General features: G+C 43.1%; 1 protein-coding gene across 2 annotated transcripts in view; it reads right to left on the reverse strand.

The window, feature by feature from the left end:
- Positions 1–25,865, reverse strand: part of anapc1 (anaphase promoting complex subunit 1) — a 231,177-nt gene that overhangs the window by 198,235 nt on the left and 7,077 nt on the right. For both annotated transcript variants that reach the window (XM_073055963.1, XM_073055962.1), the window contains exons 2-9: positions 21,766–22,002; positions 20,547–20,708; positions 15,333–15,384; positions 13,064–13,164; positions 12,302–12,384; positions 8,775–8,848; positions 5,978–6,126; positions 2,587–2,813 (exon numbers count right to left, since the gene is read on the reverse strand). In XM_073055963.1, coding sequence (XP_072912064.1) covers positions 2,587–2,813; positions 5,978–6,126; positions 8,775–8,848; positions 12,302–12,384; positions 13,064–13,164; positions 15,333–15,384; positions 20,547–20,708; positions 21,766–21,978 — 1,061 coding nt within the window. In that variant the 5' untranslated portion in view covers positions 21,979–22,002. The remainder of the gene's footprint in view (positions 1–2,586; positions 2,814–5,977; positions 6,127–8,774; positions 8,849–12,301; positions 12,385–13,063; positions 13,165–15,332; positions 15,385–20,546; positions 20,709–21,765; positions 22,003–25,865) is intronic.

The following is a 25,865-nucleotide window of genomic DNA, read 5'->3' on the forward strand; positions in this document are numbered from 1 at the left end:
CATCTGCCTCCACAACCTCTCCACTAACTGTTCCAACTCTATGGTCAACCCCTGCAACTCTCGCTTATACACCACCATGCAGCATTAACAAATCTTCCCACAAGGATAACAGTCTCCCTCCTGCTCAGGTATAAACCATCCCTTCCGTACAGGTCTCACCTTCCCTGGAAGAGAGCCCAAGGATCAAAAAATCTTAAGCCCTCCCTCCTAAACCAGCTCCTTAACCATGTGTTAAACTCTGTAATCTTCCTATTTCTGGCCTCACTATCACATGGCACAGGAAGCAATCCTGAGATCACAATCCTGGAGGTCCTGCCCTTTAACTTAGTACCTAACTCCCTATGCAGAACCTCGTCACTCATCCAACCCATGTCACTGGTACCTACAAGGACCACGACCTCAGGCTGTTCACCGTCCCACTTAAGAATGCTGCAGACTCGATCCGAGATGTCCCTGACCATGGCACCCGAGAGGCAACATACCATCCGGGAACCTCATTCTCACCCCGAGAGTCTCCTGTCTGTTCTCCTAACTAAAGAATCCCCTATCACCACAGCGTGTCTCTTCCCCCCTTCCCTTCCGAGTCAGGAGAGCCAGACAGCCAACCACTGTGACTTTCCTCTATTAGGTCAACACCCCCCAACCCACCTTCCCCACCAACAGTATCCAAAGTGATGTACCTATTGTTGCAGGGGATGGCCACAGGGGTACCCTGCAATGGCTCCTTAACCCCCTTTCCCTTTCTGACTGTCACCCAGTTTCCCATGCCCTGCACTTTGGGTGTAACTACCTCACTATATGTCCTATCCTTCACCCCTTCAGCCTCCCGAACGATCCAGAGTTCATCCAGTTCCAGCTCCAGTTCCCTAATGCAGATTGTTAGAAGCTCATTTGGATGAACCTTGCAGCTTTAATCGTCAGGGATACCGGAGGTCTCTCTGCCTTCCCACATCCCACAAGAGGAGCATTCAATTATCCTGCCTGGCATCTCTACTGTCCTAAATGAACAAAAATAATGAAGGGAAGGGGGAAAAAAAAACTTAACCAAGAGCTTTTCTTTTCTTTGCTTTCTCTGACTGAAGCCTCTCTTTGCTGAAACCTTGAAGAGCTGAAGCCTTCAAGAGGTAAAGCCTCACGATCACCACTCTGACTCTGTCCACTCAGATGATGGCCGCCGTGTTTGCCCCTGCCTTCCTTTCATTTTCAATCTCAAACGCGGATCGGTCAGAGCTCAATTACGCTGCTTCAATCCGCTGCCTTTTTCCACTCAGGCACTGCTCTCAAACTTCTGATGCCTGGGTTGGTCAATGTTCAAAGCTCAATTACTTAAATGAACCAGCTAGCAAGATACCTACCACAGGCACATAAACTCAGCAAAATGGGAAGTGAAACAAGACAAATAGTAATTGAGAATATGACCTAACAAAAGCAGCAGGCAGTGGTGAAAGAAAACACTCTCAAATAACGTGAATACAAACACATTTTGGAACTGCTGCTGCAAAAGTTAGCTGTTTGGCAACAGAGTCTGTGCTGTGTCCCGATGAAGCAATCCCATCAGTTCAATATTGCAACCTGTACCTATACACTGCACGCTTGGTGCGTAGGACTGAGATCGAGTGCATCGTGTCCTTTGTGTGAATGAGATGAAATCCTGAACAGAGGATGGAAGTGGATACAGCTTTTCTCCCCCCACTTCACTCAAACATTTTAATAAAAATGTAAATATTACAATACAAATCAAGCAAATTCCAACCGAGTAACAGTTTTGCCATTCTACTTATAAAAAGTCCCAGAAAATTTGGAAATTACATTGCAATGACCAGCTGTCAAAGCAGCATGATCTGAAAAAAGTCTCTGCTCGGGATACCACTCCTTCAACAAATGTTCCCATGTAGATGGGTATAACTTATTAACCTTGGTATCTTCCTGGTTTCATTATCACGGCCTTAGTGGGCACATACTGGGCGGTGGTGGTCTCATTCCTGGTGCTTTTGGTTAATTACCCTGAGGTTGCTATGAGCCCAGCTACATAAAGGTGGTATTAAGTGGAGCAGTGGATGACAAATGGTTGCACGTGTGCGTCTGTGTGGAAGCATGAAAGAAAGGAGTGGAAACGCATGCAAGGGGAAAGAAAGCACAGGCCGTGGGTCAAAGACAAGGACCATTAGCAGCCACAGCTGTTGACAAATTTAAGATACTTAAAAGTAAACACACACAAAATATACTTCATTATAAACAGATACAATGTCAAGATAATCCCTAACTCAATACAAATATATTTATTAAACCAAATCCCAATGAATAACTAAAGGCAGCTGCCCAATATCACTTATGTCTCCAGGCTGACCAAGGATTATAAGAATCAGAGAGGAAACTGGGATTGACGCTTAACACTGGAGTAGCCATGACTGTACTGAATGAAGTCACGGGCTTTGGGGCAAGATTTGGTCTTAAGTCAAAACCAAAACAATTTGCCGTGTTTTGTCACATCACATTCCCGACCAGGTCGGTGCAAAAGGTGCGTCACCCGTCCCATCATTCCCTTGCGTTTGCAACACTTCACGCAGTTACTAGGTAATTGCTCACCTCAGTGCCGCCATATTTGAAATGGAAGGAGAATGGGAGCGCGAGTGTGTGCCCGGAGAGGCTGTGGATCTATTCTGGCTGGGGAAGGAGGAAATATTTTGGAATGGAGACGCCACTGGTGACTCCCCCTTTGAGACACTTCTGAGGTGAGCAGTCAGGGAGCTGCTGGTGGCTATGTGTTGAGGAGTCCCCGCTGTACCGGGATGCCGTAGAACTGTGTTCTGTTCCTGTTCAGTGGGAGAAAACACAAGAATTACTGCCAGGTATTAAGAGATACTACAAGTAGATAATCAGACAAAAACTGTGGTCATCTTATTGGCACATGTTACATCTACTCAGAGTGCCATGACTAATAAATGTTTGCTACTGACAGAACTTGCTCCACTGTCCACAATGTCCAGCTCATGGGATACTGCTATAAAGTTGGGACACATTCTAATACGCATTAACCCGATCTTTTTTGAGGGTTACTTCAGCTTGGAGGATTGTTCCAGAGATTTGTAGTTAATAACAACATTTAAACAGACATTTCAATAAGCACATGGACAGGAAAAGTTTACAACAGAGGTTCCCAACCTGGGGTCCGCGGACCCCTTGCTTAATGGTGTTGCTCCCTGGCATAATAAGGGTTGGGAACCCCTGGTTTAGAGGAGCATGGGCTAAATGCAGGCAAGTGGGACCTTAGGTGTGTACTTTGATCAACATGGACAAATTAGGCCAAAGGACCTGCTTGTGTACTCTAATAAACTATGATTTCTTCTGGATGCTTAAAACGAAGTGATTTGGCAGAGTTAGGCCTAAATGCTGGATCAAGAAGGCAAAACAATTTGCGAGATATAATTTACAACATCCTCAGGCTTCGTTCATACCTATCTATCTCTGAACAGCTGCCTTGTTAGGTACTTAAGAAGGCTCTTTAAGAGTCACCGCTGTGCATCTCGTACGTGTGAGCGAGACTGGGTAAGAGCATAGATTTCCACTCCTGAGGAAATTATAGATCCAGATAACAAGTCACCAGTTCCTTAATCACCCCTTATGAGACCAGATGTGTATTACAAGTTTATCGAACAAGAGTCATCGAATCATACAGGCTCTTTGGCCCAACTCATTTCGCTGGCTAAGGTGACTATCTGAAGAGTCCCATTTGCCTGTGTGTGGCCCAAATCCTCCTCAACCTTTCCTATCCATATACCTGCTGAAATGACTTTTGTATGTACCTGCCTCTACCACCTCCACTGGCAGTTTGCCCCATATACTCAACACCACCTGTGTGAAAAACATGCCCCTTCAGATCTCCTTTAAATCTTTTTCCTCTCACCTGAAACCTTTGCCCTCTAGTTTTAGACGGTAGGCAGAAAGAATGTGACCATCGACCGTAACAACGCCCTTGTGATTTTATAAATCTATACAAGTTCGCACCTTAGTTTCCTTTGCTCCAGTAAGAACAGCTGCAGCCTATCCAGTCGCTCCTTATAACTCCAGCCCTCCAGTCTGAGCAAAATCCTTGTGGGCCTTTTCTGCATCATCTCTAGCTTATTCACATCCTTCTTTTAGCAAGGCACGCAGGAATGCAGACCGATACTCCAAGGGAACTCTTACCAACATTTTGTACAGCTGTAACATGATATCCTGACTCTTGTAGTTAATACACCACCCTCTCTACCTGTATCATCACTTTTGGGGAATTATGTCTTGTACCCGAAGGTCTCACTGTTCTAAAACACTCCGCAGAACCCGACTACTGACTGTGTATGCCTATATTGGCAATTGTTTTGCAAAACACTTAAGTTCAGCCCACAATGGCCACACCATTCTCACATTGAGCTGTCCATACTGCAGGGATGAAACCTAACATGAACTGGAGGAGCAACTCCTTACATTCTGCCTGGGTGGTCTACCACCCACTGGTATGAATATTGAGTTTACTCATTTTTGGTAAATCTGTCCCAAATCCATTTTTTTCTTTTATTCCCCTCTCCCACCCTTGCCCCTCCTCAACCATTCCTTCTTCTGATCCACCCATCCACTGACTTTTGTCCTCCTCCCTGGTCCCCCTTCAGCCAGCTTTGTCCTCAGACACCTGATTCCATCCACCCACTGCACATACTGGTTCCCCACCCCCCACCAAACCCTGCCATAACTACCTGTCATCTTACACCTTTCACCACAGTCCACTATTCGCCTCAGAATCCTTTTGTGCCATTCCCTTTCCCCCCTCGATACTGGCCATCTTGTTTCTCCGTCTTCCATCCTGATGCAAGGTTTTGATCTGGAATATTGACAGTTTCTTTTCTCCCACCGATGCTTCTCGACCCACTGAGTTTCTCCGACAGTTTGGGTTACTGTGTACATCCTACCCTGTTTTAACGTCCCAAAATGCATCGCTCTACAGATGCCTGAGCTAATCCCATCAACCATTCCCTTACCCACTTTCTCAGATCCTGTGGTAACCTTCAGCAACTTTCTTTACTCTCCACTGTACAGCCTAATATTGTCAAAACTTACTAATCATGCCATCTACATTCTCATCAAAATTGTTTATTTGTCCAAAACACAGAACCCAGCGTCAATCCCTGCTGCAAACCATTAATCACAGGGCTCCAGTGTGAGAAAAAGCCTTCCCCTGCCACCCACCGACTCCTACCACTAAGCCAAGTTTGTATCCAATTGACTAGCTCACTCTGGACCCCATGTAACCTAAACTTCTGCACCAGCCTGCCATGTGGGACCCTGTCAAAAGCTTTGCAAAGTCCAGATAGATAATGTCTATTGCCCTGCCTTCACCAATCCTCTTGCATATCTCTTCAAACACATCAATTAAATTCAAGGGCCAAGACTTCCCATACACAAAGGCAAGCTGATCATCCCAATCACCCTTACGAAGTTCAGACAGAATTACTTGAACTTAAATTCTCCAATGACACTGATCATGCCTCCAGATGGACTGTACAAGCCCATGGGTACTCAAGTTGATGCGTTAACTCTGCCTGATATTCCATGAAAATTGTTCATTGACATTACTCTTCTCAGCCAATAACTCAGAGGCCATGTGGCTGTGAAGACTTGGGAAGAGAGATTTATTGTTATAATGTTACAGCCATCATCAGTATGATATTTCTTGCAAAATAAGCCGTCTGATTTCCAACCAAATTCTCCTCCATCCTCCTTATTAAAACATGCTTGATCACCTGTTCATTCTGTCTTTGATTTAACATCACACATCTCTATGCAGCTTTTTGGAATATCCCTTCTATTCTATCCAATTTTACAATTAAATTTCAATAAACAGTGTGTTCCAAATCCCAAGAAAATGGCAAAGATATTTCCAGAGCTACTGCTCTTAAACGAGATCACACGGAGAAAAGAAAATAAAACTCCAAGGAACAGGTACCTCTGTTTTGATTTTACGTAATGCCCATACTGTATGCAAACACTGTACTGTGTCGTAAGTCAAGATGATTGAAGGTGCCGTATTGGAGAAAACTATTTTCAGGGTATAGTCAGCAACATACTGTACTCTTGGCACACTGGTCACACTTCCTGAAAGGGAGATAATAATACCTTAATTTTGTCACAAAATAATCCTTTAGAGAAATGTCACCAAGCAACGTAACTATAAATATTATCCAAAACATAACTGGTATTGAATTCAAAGACTGCATCCTAAAACAGGTTCAGAATCCCAGCTTTTAGGGGTACCAGCATGATTATTAAAAAATCAAATGTTATTTTGTGAACAGCAGCTGAGCACCCATTAACTGCACTTTTTTGCAATATTAATATTTTACTTCTAAGCATATCGTATTTATATTTTGATTGCATACTACACTACATTGAAAATTTTAGCTATCTTTAAAGGTAATTTCCAACTTTTGTTAATCTTATCTGTCTCTGTTTATAAATTGTTTAATATTCCCAAAGTTACAAATAACTTGACAGACGCAAAAAAAAGTTACACGTTTATTCATGAATACAATAAACGAATTGGAAAAAAATCCAAATCAAGAGAACCAGCTCACCCCATTAAACAATGTTATCAATTTGTATTATAAGTAAAAGATTGCACTAACTAACCGATCAGTTCGATATTGTGCCTGATAAGCATCACCACAAATAGAAGTGTGAATTAAGTTTTAACACTCATACAAAATAACATTATTTGCCAAAGCTGAGATCAGGGAGGTGGCATCATTGTACTCAGAATAGGAGAGATTACAGGTGAGATACTCATGATAAGATAAAAGATAGAAGAAATAGTTTCACTAAAGGAGTCTCGGTAACCAGAGGACATTGATTTACGGAAGAGAAACTTACTATAACACTAAATTGTTTGACTTGACTGTTTCAGCTGACATGCAGTTACAGATGAACCTGCTGCCTACTAGGTACTACCCAAGAATAGCCAAATCCATCTCTTACCATGGTAACTGTCTGAAAATGAAACAGACTGCAAGCTTGGATATCATACCTAACCCTAAACTTTGACCTAATAGTCATGTCATCACTTCAACAACCTCAGCAACTCTGCTAAACTCTCAAACAGAAAATTTTTAAAAATTAACGGACCTCCCCACCACTACCCTCCTCTGTCTGGTGGAACTGGTCCTCATCCTCACCAATTCCTCTTTCAGCTCTTCCCCTTTCTCCAGACCCAAAGTGTAATCATGAGCCCCAGCTCCACCTATCTACGTGCAACAGTCCATGTCCCATGCTTACCTTAGTAACACTGCCCAATTCTTTGAGCTACACTGACAACTGCATGAGTACTGCTTCATACTTCCATGCTGAGTTTGTCAATTTCATCAACTTTGCCTCAAACTTCTGCCCTTAAATTCACTTGGTCCATTTCTGATACCTTTCTCACCCTTACTCGATCTCTCTGTCTCCATCTCTAGAAACAGACTATCTACCAGTATCTTTTATAAATCTACTAACTCTCACAGCTATCTTAACTGTACCTCTCCCAACCTGTCACGTGTAAAAATGCCATTCCCTTTTCTCAGTTCCTCAGTCTCTGATGCACCTGTTCCCAGGTTGAGGCTGCCCTTTCCAGGCCATCAGAGCTGACGTCCTTCTTCACAGAACAGGGTTTCCCTTCCTCTACCATTAACGCTGCCCTCACCATCATTTCTTCCATTTCTTGGACATAAGCCCTCATGCCATCTTCACTGCCTTAACTAAGGAGAAGTTCTTCTTGTCCTTTCCTATCACCCCACGAGCCGCCGCATACAGGACATCATTCTCTGCGACTTCCACCATCTTCAACAGGATGCTGCTAAATGCTGATTTGTCACCACTTTTGATTCGGCCAACAACAGTGGTGTCATCGGCAAACTTAAACACAGCACTGGAACTCAGCCTAAAAGCCAACACGTACAAAGTGATTAGAGCAACGGGCTATGCACACAGCCCTGTGGTGCACCTATGCTGACGGAGATTGTGGAGGAGTTATCATCGCCAACCTGAACTGACCGTGGTGTACAAATGAGAAAATCAAGGATCCAGTTGCGCAAGGAGTACTAAAGACCTGAGCTGATCAACCGGCTGGAGTGTTCAGTGATACCTTTAACCTCTCGCTTTGGCAGTCTGAGGCACCCACCTGCTTCAGGCAGTCTTCAGTTATACTGATACCCCAGAAGTACATGGCAAACTTTTCACAATGTCTCTCATCCAGAGGCACCTACATCCACTGTGATGAAGAGCTTTGAGAGGTTGGTGATGAAACATATCAACTCCTGCCTGAGAAGTAACTTGAGTCTGCTCCAATTTGCCGACCGTCACAACAGATGCCACTTCATTGACTTTCAAAGGTTCATTTTATTGCCAAAAGTGTGCAGGTACAACACAACTCTGATATTTCTCTTCTCCAGATAGCCACGAAATACAGCCCTTAAGAGAATTTCACTCAACCCTGAAAAATCTTTCAGCAAAGATGCATATGTGCTCTTCATTAACTACAGCTCAGTATTCAACACTATCTCCCCCTCAAAACCAATCAATAAGCTTCAAGACCTAGGCCTTGATACCTCCTTGTGCAACTGGAAAACAAAACACCATGTTTACAATTTTGTCATTTCTTCTTTTAAAGACGTGAGGTATTTCACAACACAAATTTTCTTGAAACACAGGACAGATCACCCACTGAGCCAATCAGGTAAAATAACTTGGTACAAGTTGGGAGTCCTCACCTCCTGGTTTACAAACAACAGGTGCGATTTCATCCAGCGGGTGCAGCATGCTGAACATCGTAGGCAATGGCTCCCTGCAACCAGTTACACAACATGTCATCAGAATTAATACTGCAACAAGACTCACCCCGATATGTGGGAAACTTACTTATTAATGCACAGGAGGCTGTAGCTACTAATAATGGAGGGATGTTATACGGAGAGATTTTACAAAGCAGGTTTATTTACACTACAATATGAGGCTGAAAAGTGACCATACGGAGATTTATACAATAATGAGAGACATATGTAAAAGTATTTTGCACAGTGCTATAATTACCAACTTGGAGCAGAGAGCGGATTCCCAAATCTGGCGGGAGCAAAGGATGTTGGGAATGGCGAGGGTGGAGCACTGCGGGAGGGGTATGGAACAGGCGGCGGGAAGGGTGGGGGGAGGAGGAGAAAGGTGCAGATATACCCAGCCCTGAGACACCAGGCAAGGTCATTTGATTTCAAATGATCATTATGATGATGATTATTACAGAATGTCTCTCTGGTGTTTCCCACTCCCTCCTGTCTCCCTTCCTCTTTACCCGACCATGATTCCCCTCTCCCTGCCCCCTTCCCACTGTCAGTCCACAATAGAGACTCATATCAGAATTAGGTTTATCATCACTCACACATGTCATGAAGTTTGTTTTTTTTGAAACAGGACAGTGCAATACATTAAATTACTACCATACTGTGCAAAAGTATAAAAGGCAGAAATCTCTTAAACAGCATTCAGGCAATATAGACCATAAGACACGGGAGCAGAATAAGGCCATTCGGCCCGAGTCTGCTCTGCTGTTCCATCATGGCTGATGTATTATCCCTCTCAATCCCATTCTCCTGTCTTCTCCCTGTAACCTTTGATGCCCTGACCAATAAAAAACCTTTTATCAACCTCTGCTTTAAAAATCCTCAGTGACTTGGCCTCCATAGCTATCCATGGCAATGAATTCCACAGATTTACCACCCTCCAGCTGAAGAAATTCCTCACCTCTGTTCTAAATCTAGGTCTCCCTCATTCTGAGTCTGTGCCCTCTTGTCCCACATCCTCTCCACATCTACTTTATCTATCTACGCCTTCTGACATTCAGTAGATTTCAACGAGATGTCCCTTCATTCTTCTAAACACCCAGGCCCAGAGCCAACAAACCCACCTCAGACATTAACCCTTTCATTCCCAGAATAATTCTTGTGAACCTCCTCTGGACCCTCTCCAATGCCAGAACATCTATCTTAGATAAGGGACCTATATCCACAATACTCCAAGTGTGGTCTGACCAATGCCTTATAAAGCCTCAGCATTACATCTTTGTTCTTATATACTAGTCCTCTCAAAATGAATGTGAAAACAAGTAGCAAGTCTAACAATAGAGGGGGCTATTCTGGAATTAGTTTTAGTATGGCTCCCTACCACACTACAAGGACATAACTGCGCTGGAGAGGATGCATAAGAGATTCACCAAGAAGTTGCCTGTGATGAACTATGAGGAGAGACTGCAGAGAATGAAGGAAGAAGCTGAGGGAGAATGAGAAAGGGGAATTCAAAATTATGAGCGACATAGACAGGACTGAAAGCAGGACGATTTTCTCAAAAGATGTATAAAGCAACTGACATAGAGCAAAGTCAGAGGCTTAGATGGAACCTGAGACTGAATTTTTCACCAGGTGGTTGGAATATGGTTTCCACTGTCTGGGCAACTAGTGGAGTCAGGCACTCTAAAGACATTTAAGGAACATTCAGTTAATCACTTGAATCAGCAAGGCATAGTGGACGACCGACCAAACGCTTCTAAATGGGATGAGTGCAGACTGGTATTCGAAGGTTTTTATCAGCCATTTTCTGTGCTGCACGACTCTGTGAGTGAAGCTGGGGAGGTAGAAGGAAGAATGGGAGAGCAACTTTGAAACAGTGTTTATTAGTTAGAATTAGCATTCTTATGGGAAAGGACAAAGATTTTAAAAAATGAGGAAAGGTTCCCAAATGGGTTCGAACCACTTCAATTAGGTAATAGATTTAGTAAAGATTGTCTGGAATCAGTAGTTTGACAGTAAATCAATCTCAAACCAATGAGAGGCATTTTTATTTAATCACTCAGGATTAGGTATCACTGGCGAGGTCACATTATTGTTCATCCCTTGAGGAGCTGCAGGTAAGACACCTACACCTGAGGGACCAAACCATCTCAGAGGGCAGTTGAGTCAACCACTTGGAGTGGGTCTACATTAGACTGGACAAGAATAATAGATTTTCTCCCATGAAGGATACTAGCTAAATAGTTGTTTTTCTGTGACAATCTTGACTTTATGACGCCCTTTATAGTCTTCATTACTAATTCAAATTGTTTTGCTCCAAATGCCACGTTATCAACTGAATTTAATTTCCACAGCTCCCACACTGGGATTTAAACTCGGGTGTTCCTGTGACTAAAAGGCTCCTTGACAACTAATTGGGCAAGTCACTAAAATGATTAAAAATGTAGACAGGATGCTTATCTTTATTAGCTGAGGAATACAAAAAGAGCACGGAGGTGAGGCTGTGACTGCACACTATATTAGGCCAAAGCCATTAGTTAGCTTGAATGTTGCATACAACTGTGGTCACTATAACATTGGAAAGATGTATTGGAGATGAGAGGGTGCACAGAAGGATACTGCTGGAATGGGAAAGTTGAATCTTTGAGAAAAGATTGGATAAACTGGGATTGTTTTCTTTGGAACAGTGGAGGAGAGACGGAATTAAATATCTGTAATTATGAAGGACCTAGATCAAGTGAGTATTAGGAAACACCTATCTCCCAAAACCAAAAACCCAGGGAATATAGAACTAAGATATTTGGTAGAAGGATGAAAGAGACAATGAGGGTTTTTCTTCACCCGCACCCAGAGAAGGTGGGGATTTGAAACTGACATTTTAAAATGTCCTGGAGGTGATTGCAGGGCCGTGGACCAAGAACTGGGAGGTAACATTGAACTAGGCAGCCTTTTGTCAACAGGCAAAGGATCAATGAGCCATCTGACCTCCATCTGTGTTATAAATGTTCTGCAAGCCTAAAAGTTATTCCTAAATTAGCCTGTGTGTAACTTATTCAATTCAGAATACGTCTTGGTCAGAGGTAAGGTGGGAAAATACAGGAGCTAGAGATAGCCTGTGACCTTAGCTCCCTTAGGTTGATAAGTTACAATAGTCAACAAGGCAAAACTATCTGAAACCTTTCTCATCCTTTGGGGAAAAAATGACATCCCTTTCCCTTTCAACCATTTTTTCACTTCCGGTTCTATTGGTATAACACTGCACTGACATCATAGGCAGGTCCAAGTTAACATCTATCCTTCCAAATATAGAAAGGAGGAAGCAAGAGTATGATCCAATGAGCCATTTCCATCCAAACTCAAGCTTGCGAAAATTAGTTTAAATCAGGGGTAAACTTGCAAGAGCAATTTAATGGAAACAATCCTGAATCTTGGTGCATGTGCTTATGCATTTTTCACGTGCCTACCTTAGAGGGCTTGACGGTATTTCTTGAACGGGATTACTACGTTCGAACATTAGCCCATAAGCAGTTGCCCACACAACTGCAACCTAACAGGAGACAGCAAAATATTACTTTAATACTTCATTCTTTCACATCCCCTTCCTCCCCTATGTGCTGATGCCACATTATTGAACCCTTAATACGATTACTTCCGTTATTGTTACTTTCGTGTTTCTTTTTGCACTGCCTCGGTTTGCACCATTCCGTTGCTGTTGCACTCACTGCCGTTTTTAATTTTATATTTACCATTACTATGAATACTGTCTACCCTGTGAGCTTCGTGTGGGCAAGGAATCTCATTCCACGCTAGCTTATTTCACAATAAACTAATCTGAAATCTTAACTACTCATTTGCAAATCAAAACGAGAAGTCAAGGGGAAAATACAAGAGTTAGAAATACACAATTTTATTTCTTTCAATGAGTGTAAACCACAACTCAACACTTATAAAACCAGCGCATGACTTTTTTCCTTAATGAAGTGGACCACACTTGCTACACCATCCCCTCTCTCTTTAGTAATGAGAGAATACCTGCATTAGATACTTCTGTATCAGACTTCCCAGAGCATTAAAAAACTTAATGTGAAAGAGATATCTTAAAATAGTTGCTATTGAGATGAATAAATTAGTCATTTCCTTACAGATGAACAGCTAAGTTACATAGTTCTAGTGATGCTGGTTGATGACAAAATGTTGCCCAAGAAACGCTTACAAATATTTACTACCTGGAAAGGTAATGGGGCGATGTAGTCTTTCCCGTCCACAGTGTGCACATTTACACTGGATTTCTGTACTATGCACACACACTTTTCCCTCTTCTCTTGAGCTGCAGGAGAAAGAGTTTTAATTAGAGCTCATGAGTAAGTACAGAGAGTGGTGCAAATTAGAAATGAAATGTGTCCTTAACCACGATAGTGCTATTTGATTGTGCACTTTAGTCAAACACTTTTTGTGCATACGGACGGACTGGTAGCTCTCAAAACTCAATAACAAATCAAAGAGATTCTCAAGGAGATCGACCTTTGAGATTCTCAAGGAGATCGGTTTTTGAATTTAGATTGAGAAATGCATAGCACCGTTGGATCCAGCAGTGAGAAATTTTGAAATTCCAAGTGCAAAAATCCTGGTCAAAAGTTAACAAAATTGCCAATGAGATGGCCTGGTTGGGGTCAGCATACATATCAAGCATCATATCACAGGTTAACTGAAACCATGCTGTCCAGACCTAGGTTAACCCTGCTGAGCCTCTGGTGTAGCAGAGTGTGATTATCTCAAAAAAAAGAGGAAATAATCAAGTCCCAAGGATCTCTTTGCTTTTCATAATGACTCAAGGATGGGTGAGTGATCACAATCCGTTACAAGTGTACAGATATTTTGAGTACACTTCCTCCCACCCCACTATTTGTATGGGTTCAAACACATCTTCCCACTACCTCTGTGCTTGTCATGTTTATTCAGATTTTGAACTCTTCCGTATCAGGGCTTCTGAGATGTCTGCCATTTTTGCTCGCTGGTGGCTCCCCTTCCATCACTGTTGACAGGTTGCTGAACTACACCTGATCCATTCCCTTCATTCCTGCTCACACCTCCTCTCTTCCCACTTCAGCAAGGATAAGGTTCCCTGTGCCCTCATCTCCTACATATTAAGCTCCACATTCAACACGTTATCCTCTGTAATTTTCACAACCTATAACAGGATGCCATCACCATGTTGTCTCTCCCCCCCCCCACCCCCCGCCCAGCCCATCCCTTTTCTTCCAGCATTCTGAAGGGGTTCTGCATCTCCTTCATTCCCTCACCCACATATACATCTCCCTCCTCATAACATATTCCCAGCAGATGCAAAACCTACCCATACAGCTCTTCCCCTCCCATCATCCAGGAACCCAACACTCATTTCAGGCGTCAGACACTGTCTTCTTCATCCACTTTAACGTGTTACATTCAGTGGTCACAAACCAAGCCGGATATATTGGGTGATCATTTTACAAAACACATCTACCAGACTCCAGATGCGCACTGTAATTCTATGCTCCATTTCTCCCCGACCTTTCTGCCTTTGATCTTTACACTGTTTCAATGAAGCCCAAGTCATCTCAAGGAAAAGCTTTTCTAGGGCAGAAAAGTCTCAAGATTTATTAATCTCAAACTGAGCAAACTTCTTCAAGTTGTGCTGAATGGCCAACCTCATATTTTGAGCTGCGACCCCTGGTTCCAGATGTTCCTCTCTACTCAGAGAAAGATCTCCAGTTTCTCGGGCATTGCAGTAATTGTCACCACGGGATTCAAAACTTTATGTCTTGTGAATTGATTAAGGAAACTCAAATTGCCAAAGCAGCCCGAAGGTTGATGGTTCAGTAATTTTTCCCATTGTACAATGTAAGTTTGCCTTTTTCCTTCCCAAATATTCAGGCTATACATCAATTGCAACAGACGGTATGCAGAAGCAGATTATAATGGAGGTTGGATATAGCATGGGTGGTGGGGTGGAGATATGTCTCTACTGAAGGAGGTGTAAGACGGGCCTTCCCTCCGTTAGCCTACAGGCCAACCTCGGGCAAGGTGCAGCACTGTATAGTCCCCCCCCACCATCAATCACAGTCAAGTGAAGCCATGGGAGCAGATGGTCATATGAGTAGCTGGTGCATATCACAAGTCCTGGTTATGTGACCACTAACACCAGGCAGACAATCTCTGAACAGTATTGACAATGACCTGTCTTATAAAGACACTGCCCAGAAGAAGTCAATGGTAAACCCACTTTGGTCGAAAAATTTGCCAACAACAATCGTGGTCGTGGATAAGACTACGATTGCCCACGTCATAGGACACGGCACAAAATGATGATGATGGATACAGCAGGAAATGCAAGGCAGGGTCAGTTAAAATCGATGATTGTTGTATCAGATAGTTATGACAGACGTGAACATTATCTAATGAACTCCCAGCTTATCCAGCAAATGAAAGACCTGAGAAAGTTAGCAACATAATTACCTTCTGTGCTTTCCATCTTGTCCTGAGGTATGCTGAAGTCACACCAAAGTGCCTACGTTAAGACAGAGAGAAACCTGTTCATAAACTGCGTAATTTAAAAAAAAAATTTTGCTTTCTGGATTAATGGTTCAAAGGCACATAACCAATGCAGTAATGCTGATTTGAAGCACAAAACATACTGCTGCAGGAACTCAGCAGTTCAGGCAGCATCTGTAGAGAGAAATGGACTGTTGGCATTTTGGGTCAAGACCCTTCAATTGGACCTGTCATGAATGCCAGTGAAGAGATGGGAGACACAATAAAACGTTTCCACCAACTATAACAGAGAATGGTTTATAACTGCATGTGGGACATACAATCTCTCGCTATAGTACTAATCCCTCTTCTGTGGCATTGCATGGGGTCAGTGCAAAGTGGAATCCACAGCTGAATTCAGAGTTACATAGTGATATAGCACAGGAACAGGTTCTTTGGCCGAACCTGTATATACCAACCATGGTGCCCATCAAGCTAGTTTCATATGCCAACTTTTGACTGATATCCCTCCTCAACACTCCCATCCATGTACCTATCCAAAGGCCCTTTGATGTATTTCAAATGATATGCTTGTGGAAAACAAGGACACCAAAACATAATAAAAGGGTTTCAACCCAAAATATCGACAATTCCTTACCACCACCGCCCCCTCACCACAGATACTGCATAACCCGAGTTCGTTCAGTAGACTGCCTGTTGCTCCAGATTTCAGTATTTGCACTCCTGTGTGAACATATTAAGAACAGGACTGGAAGAAGGGATAGGCTATCGAGCTTGCTCCATCTTTCTATGACCACCTCAATGAGTACCTATCCACAGTAATACCATTATCCAGTACTCAACCCAAAGCTTACAGTGCCTTGGCACTTCAAGTGCTTATCCAGATATACATGGTGAAGAACACCTGCCCACACATTACCCTTAAGCAGTGATTCTCAATGGAAAAAAAAGTCTTCCTCAAAGTTCCTGTACCCCTTATTTTCAAATTATGCCCCCTGGTTTACTTACAAATCTGCTCAAGAGAAAAATTTCTCACGAATACACTGCCTATGCCATTCACAATTTTGTATACCTCAAAGAGGACTCTTCAGTCTTTACCCCTCCAAAATAAAAACCTAGTCGCACACACAAAATGCCGGTGGAACTCAGCAGGCCAGGCAGCATCTATAGGAAGAAGCACTGTCGACGTTTTGGGCCGAGATCCTTCGTCAGGACTCATCCCAAAAGTCCTGACGAAGGGTCTCGGCCTGAAACATCGACTGTACTTCTCCCTATAGATGCTGCCTGGCCTGCTGCGTTCCATCAGCATTTTGTGTGTGTTGCTTAAATTTCCAGCATCTGCAGATTTCCTCATGTTTGCGTTTTTAAGAACCTAGTCGGCCCAGTCTCTCCTCATAACTGGAATACTCTATCCATGTAAAATCCTGGTGAATCTCCTCTGCATCCTCTCCAGTGCACCCTTGTCCGTTTTATAATGTAATGACCACAGGGGTACATAGCATTCCATCTATAATCCAACTAATGATTTATAATATTGTACCATAACCTCCCTGCTCTCATACTCTATGCCTTAATTATTAAGTATCCCATATGCCTTCTTCAGAACCTACCTACCTTTGTTCTTGTCTCTGGGATCCTGGTTCATAAACGACAAGGTCCCTTCTGTTCCTTGTTACTTCCTAGAGTCCAACCATTCTTTCTACATATCCTCGCCTTATTATTCCTGCCAAAACGTTGTTCAAGACACTATCATTTCCCAGCCTATCCTCTTCACTATGAACACTATTGAACTTTGTGTCAACTACTAAACGTACCTCATCAGAGCTACATGGGTTGACCTCTAGTCATCTCTGTTCTTTTCTGTGGCTAGAATTTGAAAACCTCCATCATGGTCCCAGCATTCTCTTCCTTTCCTCGCATAGCATCTGGGACACACCTCATCAAGCTTTAAGGATTTATCCAGCATTATGTCTGCTATTACCTCCTTCTTCAAGACAGCAATTTATCATGGAATTGTACAGTCCCCTCTCCTTGAACTCTCCAACCACAACATCATTCTCAATAGTCTGAACAGGGAGGAGGTATTCATTCAGACCCTCACTTATTATCCTCTAGATTGCCTCTTTGGCACCAGATACATCCTACTCTCCCCTTAATACTGGAATATTCCTTCACCTAGCTTATTAGTGTTATTTCTTCCTTCTTTGCCCTCTAAAAAACATTTTAAACACCATGCAACACAGCTCCCTCGTGACTTGTGTTTGCACCCTTCCCATTTACGCCCTCTGCCGTCCCGCGCCTTTGCCCTTTTATCATTTAACCTCTCGTCTTTATTCCCCACTAAAGAGCTTACATTTCTGATGAAAGGTCATCAGCGTGAAATACGACTCTGTTTCTCTTCACAGGTGCTGCCAGACCTGCGGGGACTTCACATTTTCAGCATCTGCAATATTTGGCTTTTGGGCAGACCTCCCCTCTTCTTCCGATTTTCTGAACATTACCATTTATTTTCCTTTGAATTTTGCAAACGATTTTGTGCCGAGTCAAAGGGGAAGGTTCTGATTGAACCGACTTTTTTTTTTGGAAAATAATGGGATTTCTTACTCCCCTCCGTGGGAAGTTGTACACACTGCACAGAATAATTCAGAAGGTCAAATCTTGTTTTGTTTCTCTACAGAAGGACAGATGAATGGGAAGCATTCGGGGATAGATCATATGAACAGCAAACTTATGAATCATGCAGAAATACTGAGGCAACACTGAATTACAGGCTGGTAAATGGCACCACATACACTAGGCAATGACCGCTTCCAACAATTGCAGTCTAACTGTCTAGCTAGTCTCTTGTAGTGACAAACATTACCATTGCAGAACCATGCACAATATACCATTATATACAGCATTGTTAATGTTAATATTAAAGTTAATAATATGAACAAATCAGCATTCTGTGGTAAGTGATTCATCTTCTGACTAGTCAAGTGAATACAGCTGCAACAATCTGATAAAAATAAAGCATGCCCACACAAAGCAGTAGATTGCCTGGCACTCTATGAAACACTCAAACTTCAAATCTTCAGTCTTTCTTTTGGTTCACCATGGGTGTAAGGTGCAATACAGTAACTCATCATGCTTTTTTGACGGCACCTCCCAACGGATTGCGTTTGTCTGCAGACGCACTAGTGTGTGATGAGGACTGCTGCGTGCTTGTCCTTGCAGAAAACCGTCTCCAGGACAACATCCCGTGCACCTTCAATCTACAGCACAATACACTTAGGGACTTGGGCTATATAATTTCTTTTGGGCACCGTATGTTTTTCAGCTATTGTAATTACATGTGCCTTGTGCTGTGTGTGACCTCATACACTGTGTATTGCACCTTGGCCCCGGAGGAACACTGTCTCGCTTGGCTGTATTCGTGTGTGTGGATGAATGATGTTTAAACCTGAACTTGAAGCCCACACTTTCTACCAGCAAGGAGGACAATGGGAGCAGATCTTTGGTAACACCACCACCTGCTGGCTTCTTTCCTATTGACACAACAACCTGACTTAAAAGTAAATCCCTTTCCTTTAGCGTTGCTGGCTCACGATACTGGAGGAAAGAGATTTACACGACTCCTTGTCCAATCCCATTAGCCATTGCCACAAGAACCTTGGAGTTCACGATGCCCACAGACCATGAATAAATTCTATATTAAAAAAAGAGTTAAAAATCAAAGCACCATTTCTAAAATGTGAAGAAGCTTCATAGACAGATAGCTTCATTGATGTGCAGACAGCAGCTATACTTCATTAGGAATGTGAAGAGTTTGGCATGACAACAAATCCACTCAAAAGCGTCTATAGTTGTACCATGGAGAGCATTCTGACAGGCTGCATCACTGTCTGGTATGGAGGGGCTACTGCACAGGACCGAAAGAAGCTGCAAAAGATTGTAAATCTAGTCAGCTCCATTTTGGGTACTAGCTTACCAAGTACCCAGGACATCTTCAGGGAGCGGTGTCTCAGAAAGGCAGCGTCCATTATTAAGGACCTCCAGCACCCAGTGCATGCCCTTTTCTCACTGTTACCACCAGGTCGGAGGTACAGAAGCCTGAAGGCACACACTCAGCGATTCAGGAACAGCTTCTTCCCCTCTGCCATCCGGTTCTTAAATGAACATCTTTGGACAGTACCTCACTTTTTTTAAAAAATATACAGTATTTCTGTTTTTGCACATTTTTTAAAAATCTATTCAATATATGTAATTGATTGATTTTTTTTATTACAATTTTTATTTTATTTATTATATTTTTCTTCACGGCTAGATTATGTATTGCATTGAACTGCTGCTGCTAAGTTAACAAATTTCACGTCACATGCCGGTGATAATAAACCTGATTCTGATTCAACAACATCACTCAGGTTCCCATCCTCCTGCCAAACAAGTTTAAACAAATTTGTCAGGATCTGGCATGGTCAGCATTTATTGCACGTCCCTCGTTGCCCTTGAGAAGGTCAGCCACCTTCTTGAAGCACTACTGCCTTTTCCAGTGAAAGCACCCCCAGCATTCTAAACCATTGCCTTCACAGGCTGAAAAAACTTCAGTGTGGCACAGGACATAGCTGTTGGTGTAACGCTGCTAAGGCAGCAGCGACCCAGGTTCAATTCTACTCCTGTCTGGGGGACGTCACGTGATGACGTAGGATCGAGACGCTGGAACCCGGCTCTCCCGTAAAAAGTTAATTCTACTCCTGTCTGTAAGGAGTGTTTATGTTCACCCCGTGACTGTGTGTGTTTCCACCAGACCAAACACCTAACTGATTAGTAGGTTAATTGGTCACATGGGTGTAACTGGGCAGCAGAGGCTCATTGGGCCGGAAGGGCCTGTTACTGCGACAGATAGGCAGATAAACTCTTAACGGTATCAACAGAAACAGAATGTTTTCCTCTGAGTCAGGGGTTGCCAACCTGGGGTCCACAGGCCCCTCGGTTAATGATATGGTTCCATGGCATTAGGACCTGCTTCGGTCCTAGTTGTGCAAAGGGAAAATGTCTCTTAATCATTTCAAAATGATAAATAAACACAATGAAAATGAAAAGTGACTGTAAAAAGGTAACTCTGATGTCATCTAGATTAAAAAGCACAGATCTGACCTGTGGTTTACATGAAACAAATATAGATTATTATCTAACCTGCAGGACTGGGCTGTCCACTGTGAATGCCTTATAAACTGAAGAAGCGTGGCTTTTACTTCCTCGGCTCCAGATGACCATGTTTCCAGCCACGTAAAGCTCTTCGTCGTAGTCCAGCTCTTCACCAACATCACAACAGCCTTTCCTCAGGTGCCAGCTTTCCTGCAATACGACCAGTTACATCAATATTGACTGGAACACCGAAAGGCAACCTGCCAGTGAAGCAGCATGCTGTATCAATGCAAGATGGCAAATAGACTACGAAATGTGGTTGAACAGGAGCTTTCAATTCCAATTTAAAATATTTTTTAGTATTTAAATTACAGTGCAACAGTAAGTTCAAATTAGCTACATATACATAGATATATCAATGAGAGTTCTTTTTAATACTAATCTAAAAAGTTTCTACCAATTTCTCTGATGGTTTGGTGGCTTTATCCAGAAATATATCAACCTCAAAGGCAGGGGTTCCCAACCTGGGGTCCACGGACCCCTTGCTTAATGGTGTTGGTGTGTGGCATTAAAAAGGTTGGGAAACCCTGGACTAAAGACAGGAAGATATAAGTTCATTGTGAGAACAGAATTGGTATGGTAATGATCAGTTTCTCTGAGATTCATACCATAAAAAAGATATATTTATTCCGGAGGAAGTATAGATTTATTGGAACGAAAAGCAAAAAAAAACTGCAGATGATGGAAATCTGAGAATGCTCACATCTTTTCATCAGAACCTTCCAAGCGGACAATTATCGTGATGAAAGGTCAATGACCTGGAACATTAACTCTGTTTGTCCTCCCTCCACACATGCTGCTTGACCTGCTGAGTACTTCCAGTATTTTCTTTGCTTTCAACCAGAATGGTATTTGGGTGTCCAAGACTTAAATTACAGAAAGATCTTCAAATAATGGTTGAATTCTCTACTAAGTGCAGCAACAATTTGTCAAAATTTTTAAAACAGCAAGGATGAGATGAATGGAATGTACTTCCTCTCATTGTAGAATGCAAATCTGGGTGAGTCATTTTATAATTGGGGGGAGGGGGATCTGTGTGGCTCTCAGTTACCTAGCTGGTGTGATCATCACTCCTGCTATCTGGATTATTTTAATATGCCACTATACCTCTTTAAATGTTTTGAAAAATCACCCTTACGATACACTGGGGTGGACACCTTACTTTAGGGTGTACTCATGATTCCTCATAAAGCTTCCAAAGATATACCTTTTGTTTCTCATGGATTGTAACCTCCCTCAGTGATCCCACCAATCCTGCATCACCATCAGAGGACCATAGTTCTGACGCAGGCTGCAGCTGCCGAAGCTGAAGATTTGTGGCATTAGGGTGGCGCCTGCAGTGGTCACGGCCAAAAGGAACAAACTCCTGCATTTCCCCTGCTGCGATCATCGTTACCCTCTCTTCATAGACGTTCGACATGGGTTCCAGATATCAGCATTATTTCTGACAGGAGAAAAGCAATAGTTTACAAATTCAGCGTACGCCCTCTGCCAAAACTGAATCAGGTCACACATTTGCTGCAGGACCAGGACCTGATCAAAACATCTAATACAAAAGGCAACACACAAATCTGAAAAAGGAAAAATAAAAAAATAAAAACAGGAGACAGAGCACTGACAAGAAGAGATAGAGTTTACAGACTAGATCTTTAATCCTATTGTCCAATGGCTCTTCTCTCTACTGTTAAGAGGCACATTCAGTAAACATTCATGCACCTTACCAAATGTCCAACGGAGATCGGTCACCCATCTCACGGGCCTCCTCAGCACACAAGGGAAGCAGGTCAAGTTAATCACATTTTCTTTGTAAGAGACAAGGTTGATAGGTGCATAGGAGGCTGCAAACCCTCCTGTACAAAGCATCACGCAACTTGAATTTATCAGCCGCCAAGAGTATGGAGTTGTGCTTAGTTATTCATCCTCGGAGTGGCTCTCTGGTTCACTTTAGTGATATGTTAACAGAATCCTGGAGTAGGTCGGAAACCATAAAGCAACACTATGCCTTTATAATCTGGGACTGATGCCACAGTGAAAACAGGGCAGGGAGGTAGCAATGAAACTTGCATGCAGAGGGTATGAGAGGAGGAGTGGTTGCCATGGATTAAATGAAAAGGAGAGGAAGGTGGAATGAGGTGGCAAAGTAACGATGGTGAAGCAGAAGGTTGATTCAGTAGGTGATAAAGCTGAAGAGGTCGGGCAGCGGGATTAAAGTGGCGAGGAGTGAATGCATGGATGGGGTGAATTGATGATGGGGTTTTTCCAACGTTTTAGGAACAACTTCTTCCCTTCCACTACAGTGTCAGATTTCTGCAGGGTCATGAGTCCATGAACACTGCTTCACTGTTCCTCTTTCGCATTTTACGAGGGGTGATTGATAAGTTTGTGGCCTAAGGTAGACAGAGATGAGTTATTAACTTCAAACTTACTGCATAATCACTCAAAGAGTTGACCTGCATGTGCATGTAACGAGAGCTGTATAACTCGTCTCCTTCTACCTTAGGCCATGAACTTCCAATCACCCCTGCTGTGGACTCTTTCTGGAGGTCCAAGATCCGTATGCTCCACGACCGCTGGACTAAGTGTGTAAATGTAGGAAGGGACGATGTTGAAAAATAAATGTGCTAGGTTTTCTAAAATTGACTCCTTCTACCTTAGGCCACGGACTTATCAATCACCCCTCGTAATTTACTTATTTGGTGTTAAGTAATGGAAATGTTTAATAGAAACGTTTGGTGTAAGTAATGGAAATCTTGCACTGCACTGCTGCTGTAAAACAACAAATTTCATGATGTATGTCAGTGAAATAAACGTATGGTTTAATGTAAACTCAATTCCAGCTAGTCCTTTTACAGTATGGAAGTCCCAGTCAATATGTGGAAACTTAAAAGCACCTACCACCGCAACCTTATTTTTCTTTCAACTGTCTGCTCTCTCCACAAATTTGTTCCTGTAAATCCTGCTGAACTCCACCTTGACAGTCCCAAAGCCAGCTGCGAAAGGAGGGGGGTTGGGCCTGGGGCTAGCAACCCCACCACATAAAAAACCATTGCTACAGAAATACCAACACAAGCTCCAAAGGTCTCATCCTTGGGAGAGGAGGAATACACCAAGATGGGCTGCACTTGGAGACCACCGTGAAAGACTGGCCCAGGACAGAGGACTCTGGTGAGCTATTGTCAGCAGCCTATGCCCCAGTAGACGTGGACTTAATAAGAAATCACCCTGACTGTTGGGAGGGCCGTAATATAATCCTATTGACATGATCATCTCCTTTCTTACTTCTCAGTTCCACCCATATAGACTGGGGAGATGAACCCTCCAGTCTGCCCTGTGTCAGACATTTTCCTTGATGAGTAATGCTATCTTTAACCCCCACCCCGTCATGTCCAAAACAACAGTACCTTAGAACATTAAGATGGCAGATTGATTCTCTTGTAACCAAGTCTCACTAATGGCTACAATATCATAATTGAGAATAATATCATTAATTGAGAATAACATCAGCAAGTTTGCTGATGATACTAAGCTGGGTGGCAATGCGACATGTGATGAGGATGTTAGGAGAATTCAGGGTGACTTGGATAGGCTGGGTGAGTGGGCAGATACTTGGCAGATGACGTTCAATGTGAATAAGTGTGAGGTTATCCAATTTGGGAGTAAGAACAGGAAGGCAGATTATTATCTGAACGGTATAGAGTTGGGTAAGGGAGAAATACAAAGAGATCTAGGAGTCCTTGTTCATCAGTCACTGAAGGTGAATGAGCAAGTGCAGCAGGCAGTGAAAAAGGTTAATGGAATGTTGGCCTTTATTACAAAGGGAATTGAGTACAAGAGCAAGGAAATCCTCTTGCATTTGTACAGGGCCCTGGTGAGACCACACCTGGAGTATTGTGTACAGTTTTGGTCTCCAGGGTTAAGGAAGGACATCCTGGCTGTAGAGGAAGTGCAGCGTAGATTCACGAGGTTAATTCCTGGGATGTCAGGACTGTCTTACGCAGAGAGGTTAGACAGACTGGGCTTGTACACGCCGGAATTAAGGAGATTGAGAGGGGATCTGATTGCAACATATAAGATTATTAAGGGATTGGACAAGATAGAGGCAGGAAATATGTTCCAGATGCTGGGAGAGTCCAGTACCAGAGGGCATGGTTTGAGAATAAGGGGTAGGTCATTTAGGACAGAGGTAAGGAAAAACTTCCTTCTCCCAGAGAGTTGTGGGGGTCTGGAACGCACTGCCTCGGAAGGTAGTGGAGGCCAATTCTCTGGATGCTTTCAAGAAGGAGCTAGATAGGTATCTTATGGATAGGGGAATCAAGGGATATGGGGACAAGGCAGGAACCAGGTATTGATAGTCGATGACCTGCCATGATCTCAAAATGGCGGTGCAGGCTCGAAGGGACGAATGATCTACTTCTGCACCTATTGTCTATAATTCCACATGCTGATCCATGCCCTACATCTGCCTTTCCTACAATACTCCTTGCATTGAAACATACAACTCAGAACATTAGTCCCAGAATGCTCAACCCTTCCGTTACTGTCTTTGTCTGGAGGCATAACATCTACTTTCCCCACAACTATTCGACTAGTACCCCCGGCGCTCTGGTTCCCATTTCCCTGCAACTCTACTTTAACCCTAGAGCAGGACCGGCAAACATTCCCACAAGGATATTGTTCCCCTCTAATTCAGGTGCACACTATCCTACATTCCCAAATTCCCTGGAAGTGAGCCCAATGATCCAAAAATCTGAAGCTCTCCCTCCTGCACCATGTGTTAAACAGTAATAACGTCCTATTTCTAGCCTCACGAGCACATAGTACAGATAGCAATCCTGAGTTCACAATCTATCCTTTAACTTAACACCTAACTCCCTGAATTCACTTTACAGGACCTTATCACCCTTCCGTGCTGTCATTTCAACCAACGTAGACCACGACTTTTGGCTGCTCACACTCTCTCTCACTCGGGAATGTTGTGGACTTGATTGGCGATATCCCTGACATTGAGATCCAAGAGGCAATGTACCAACCAAGAATCTCATTCTCGTCTACAGAACCTCCCGACTGCTCCCCTAACCAATGAATCACTTACCACTATGGCTAACCTCTTCTCCACCCCTGCTCCCCTTCCGTCTGAGTCAGAACCAGACCTGGCTGCTGTGACTTACCTCTGTGAGGTCACTTCCGCGACCCTCCCACCGCCGAAACAATATACAGTGGATCCTGGTTAATTGGTCCATCGGTTAAGCGGGAAAGCCGTTCATTTGGGGCCACTCTTAAGGAACAAAAACTAAATTGGGCAAATCG

This window comes from Hemitrygon akajei, chromosome 9 (genome assembly GCF_048418815.1).
Source record: "Hemitrygon akajei chromosome 9, sHemAka1.3, whole genome shotgun sequence".
In the NCBI taxonomy this organism is placed as follows: Eukaryota; Metazoa; Chordata; class Chondrichthyes; order Myliobatiformes; family Dasyatidae; genus Hemitrygon; species Hemitrygon akajei.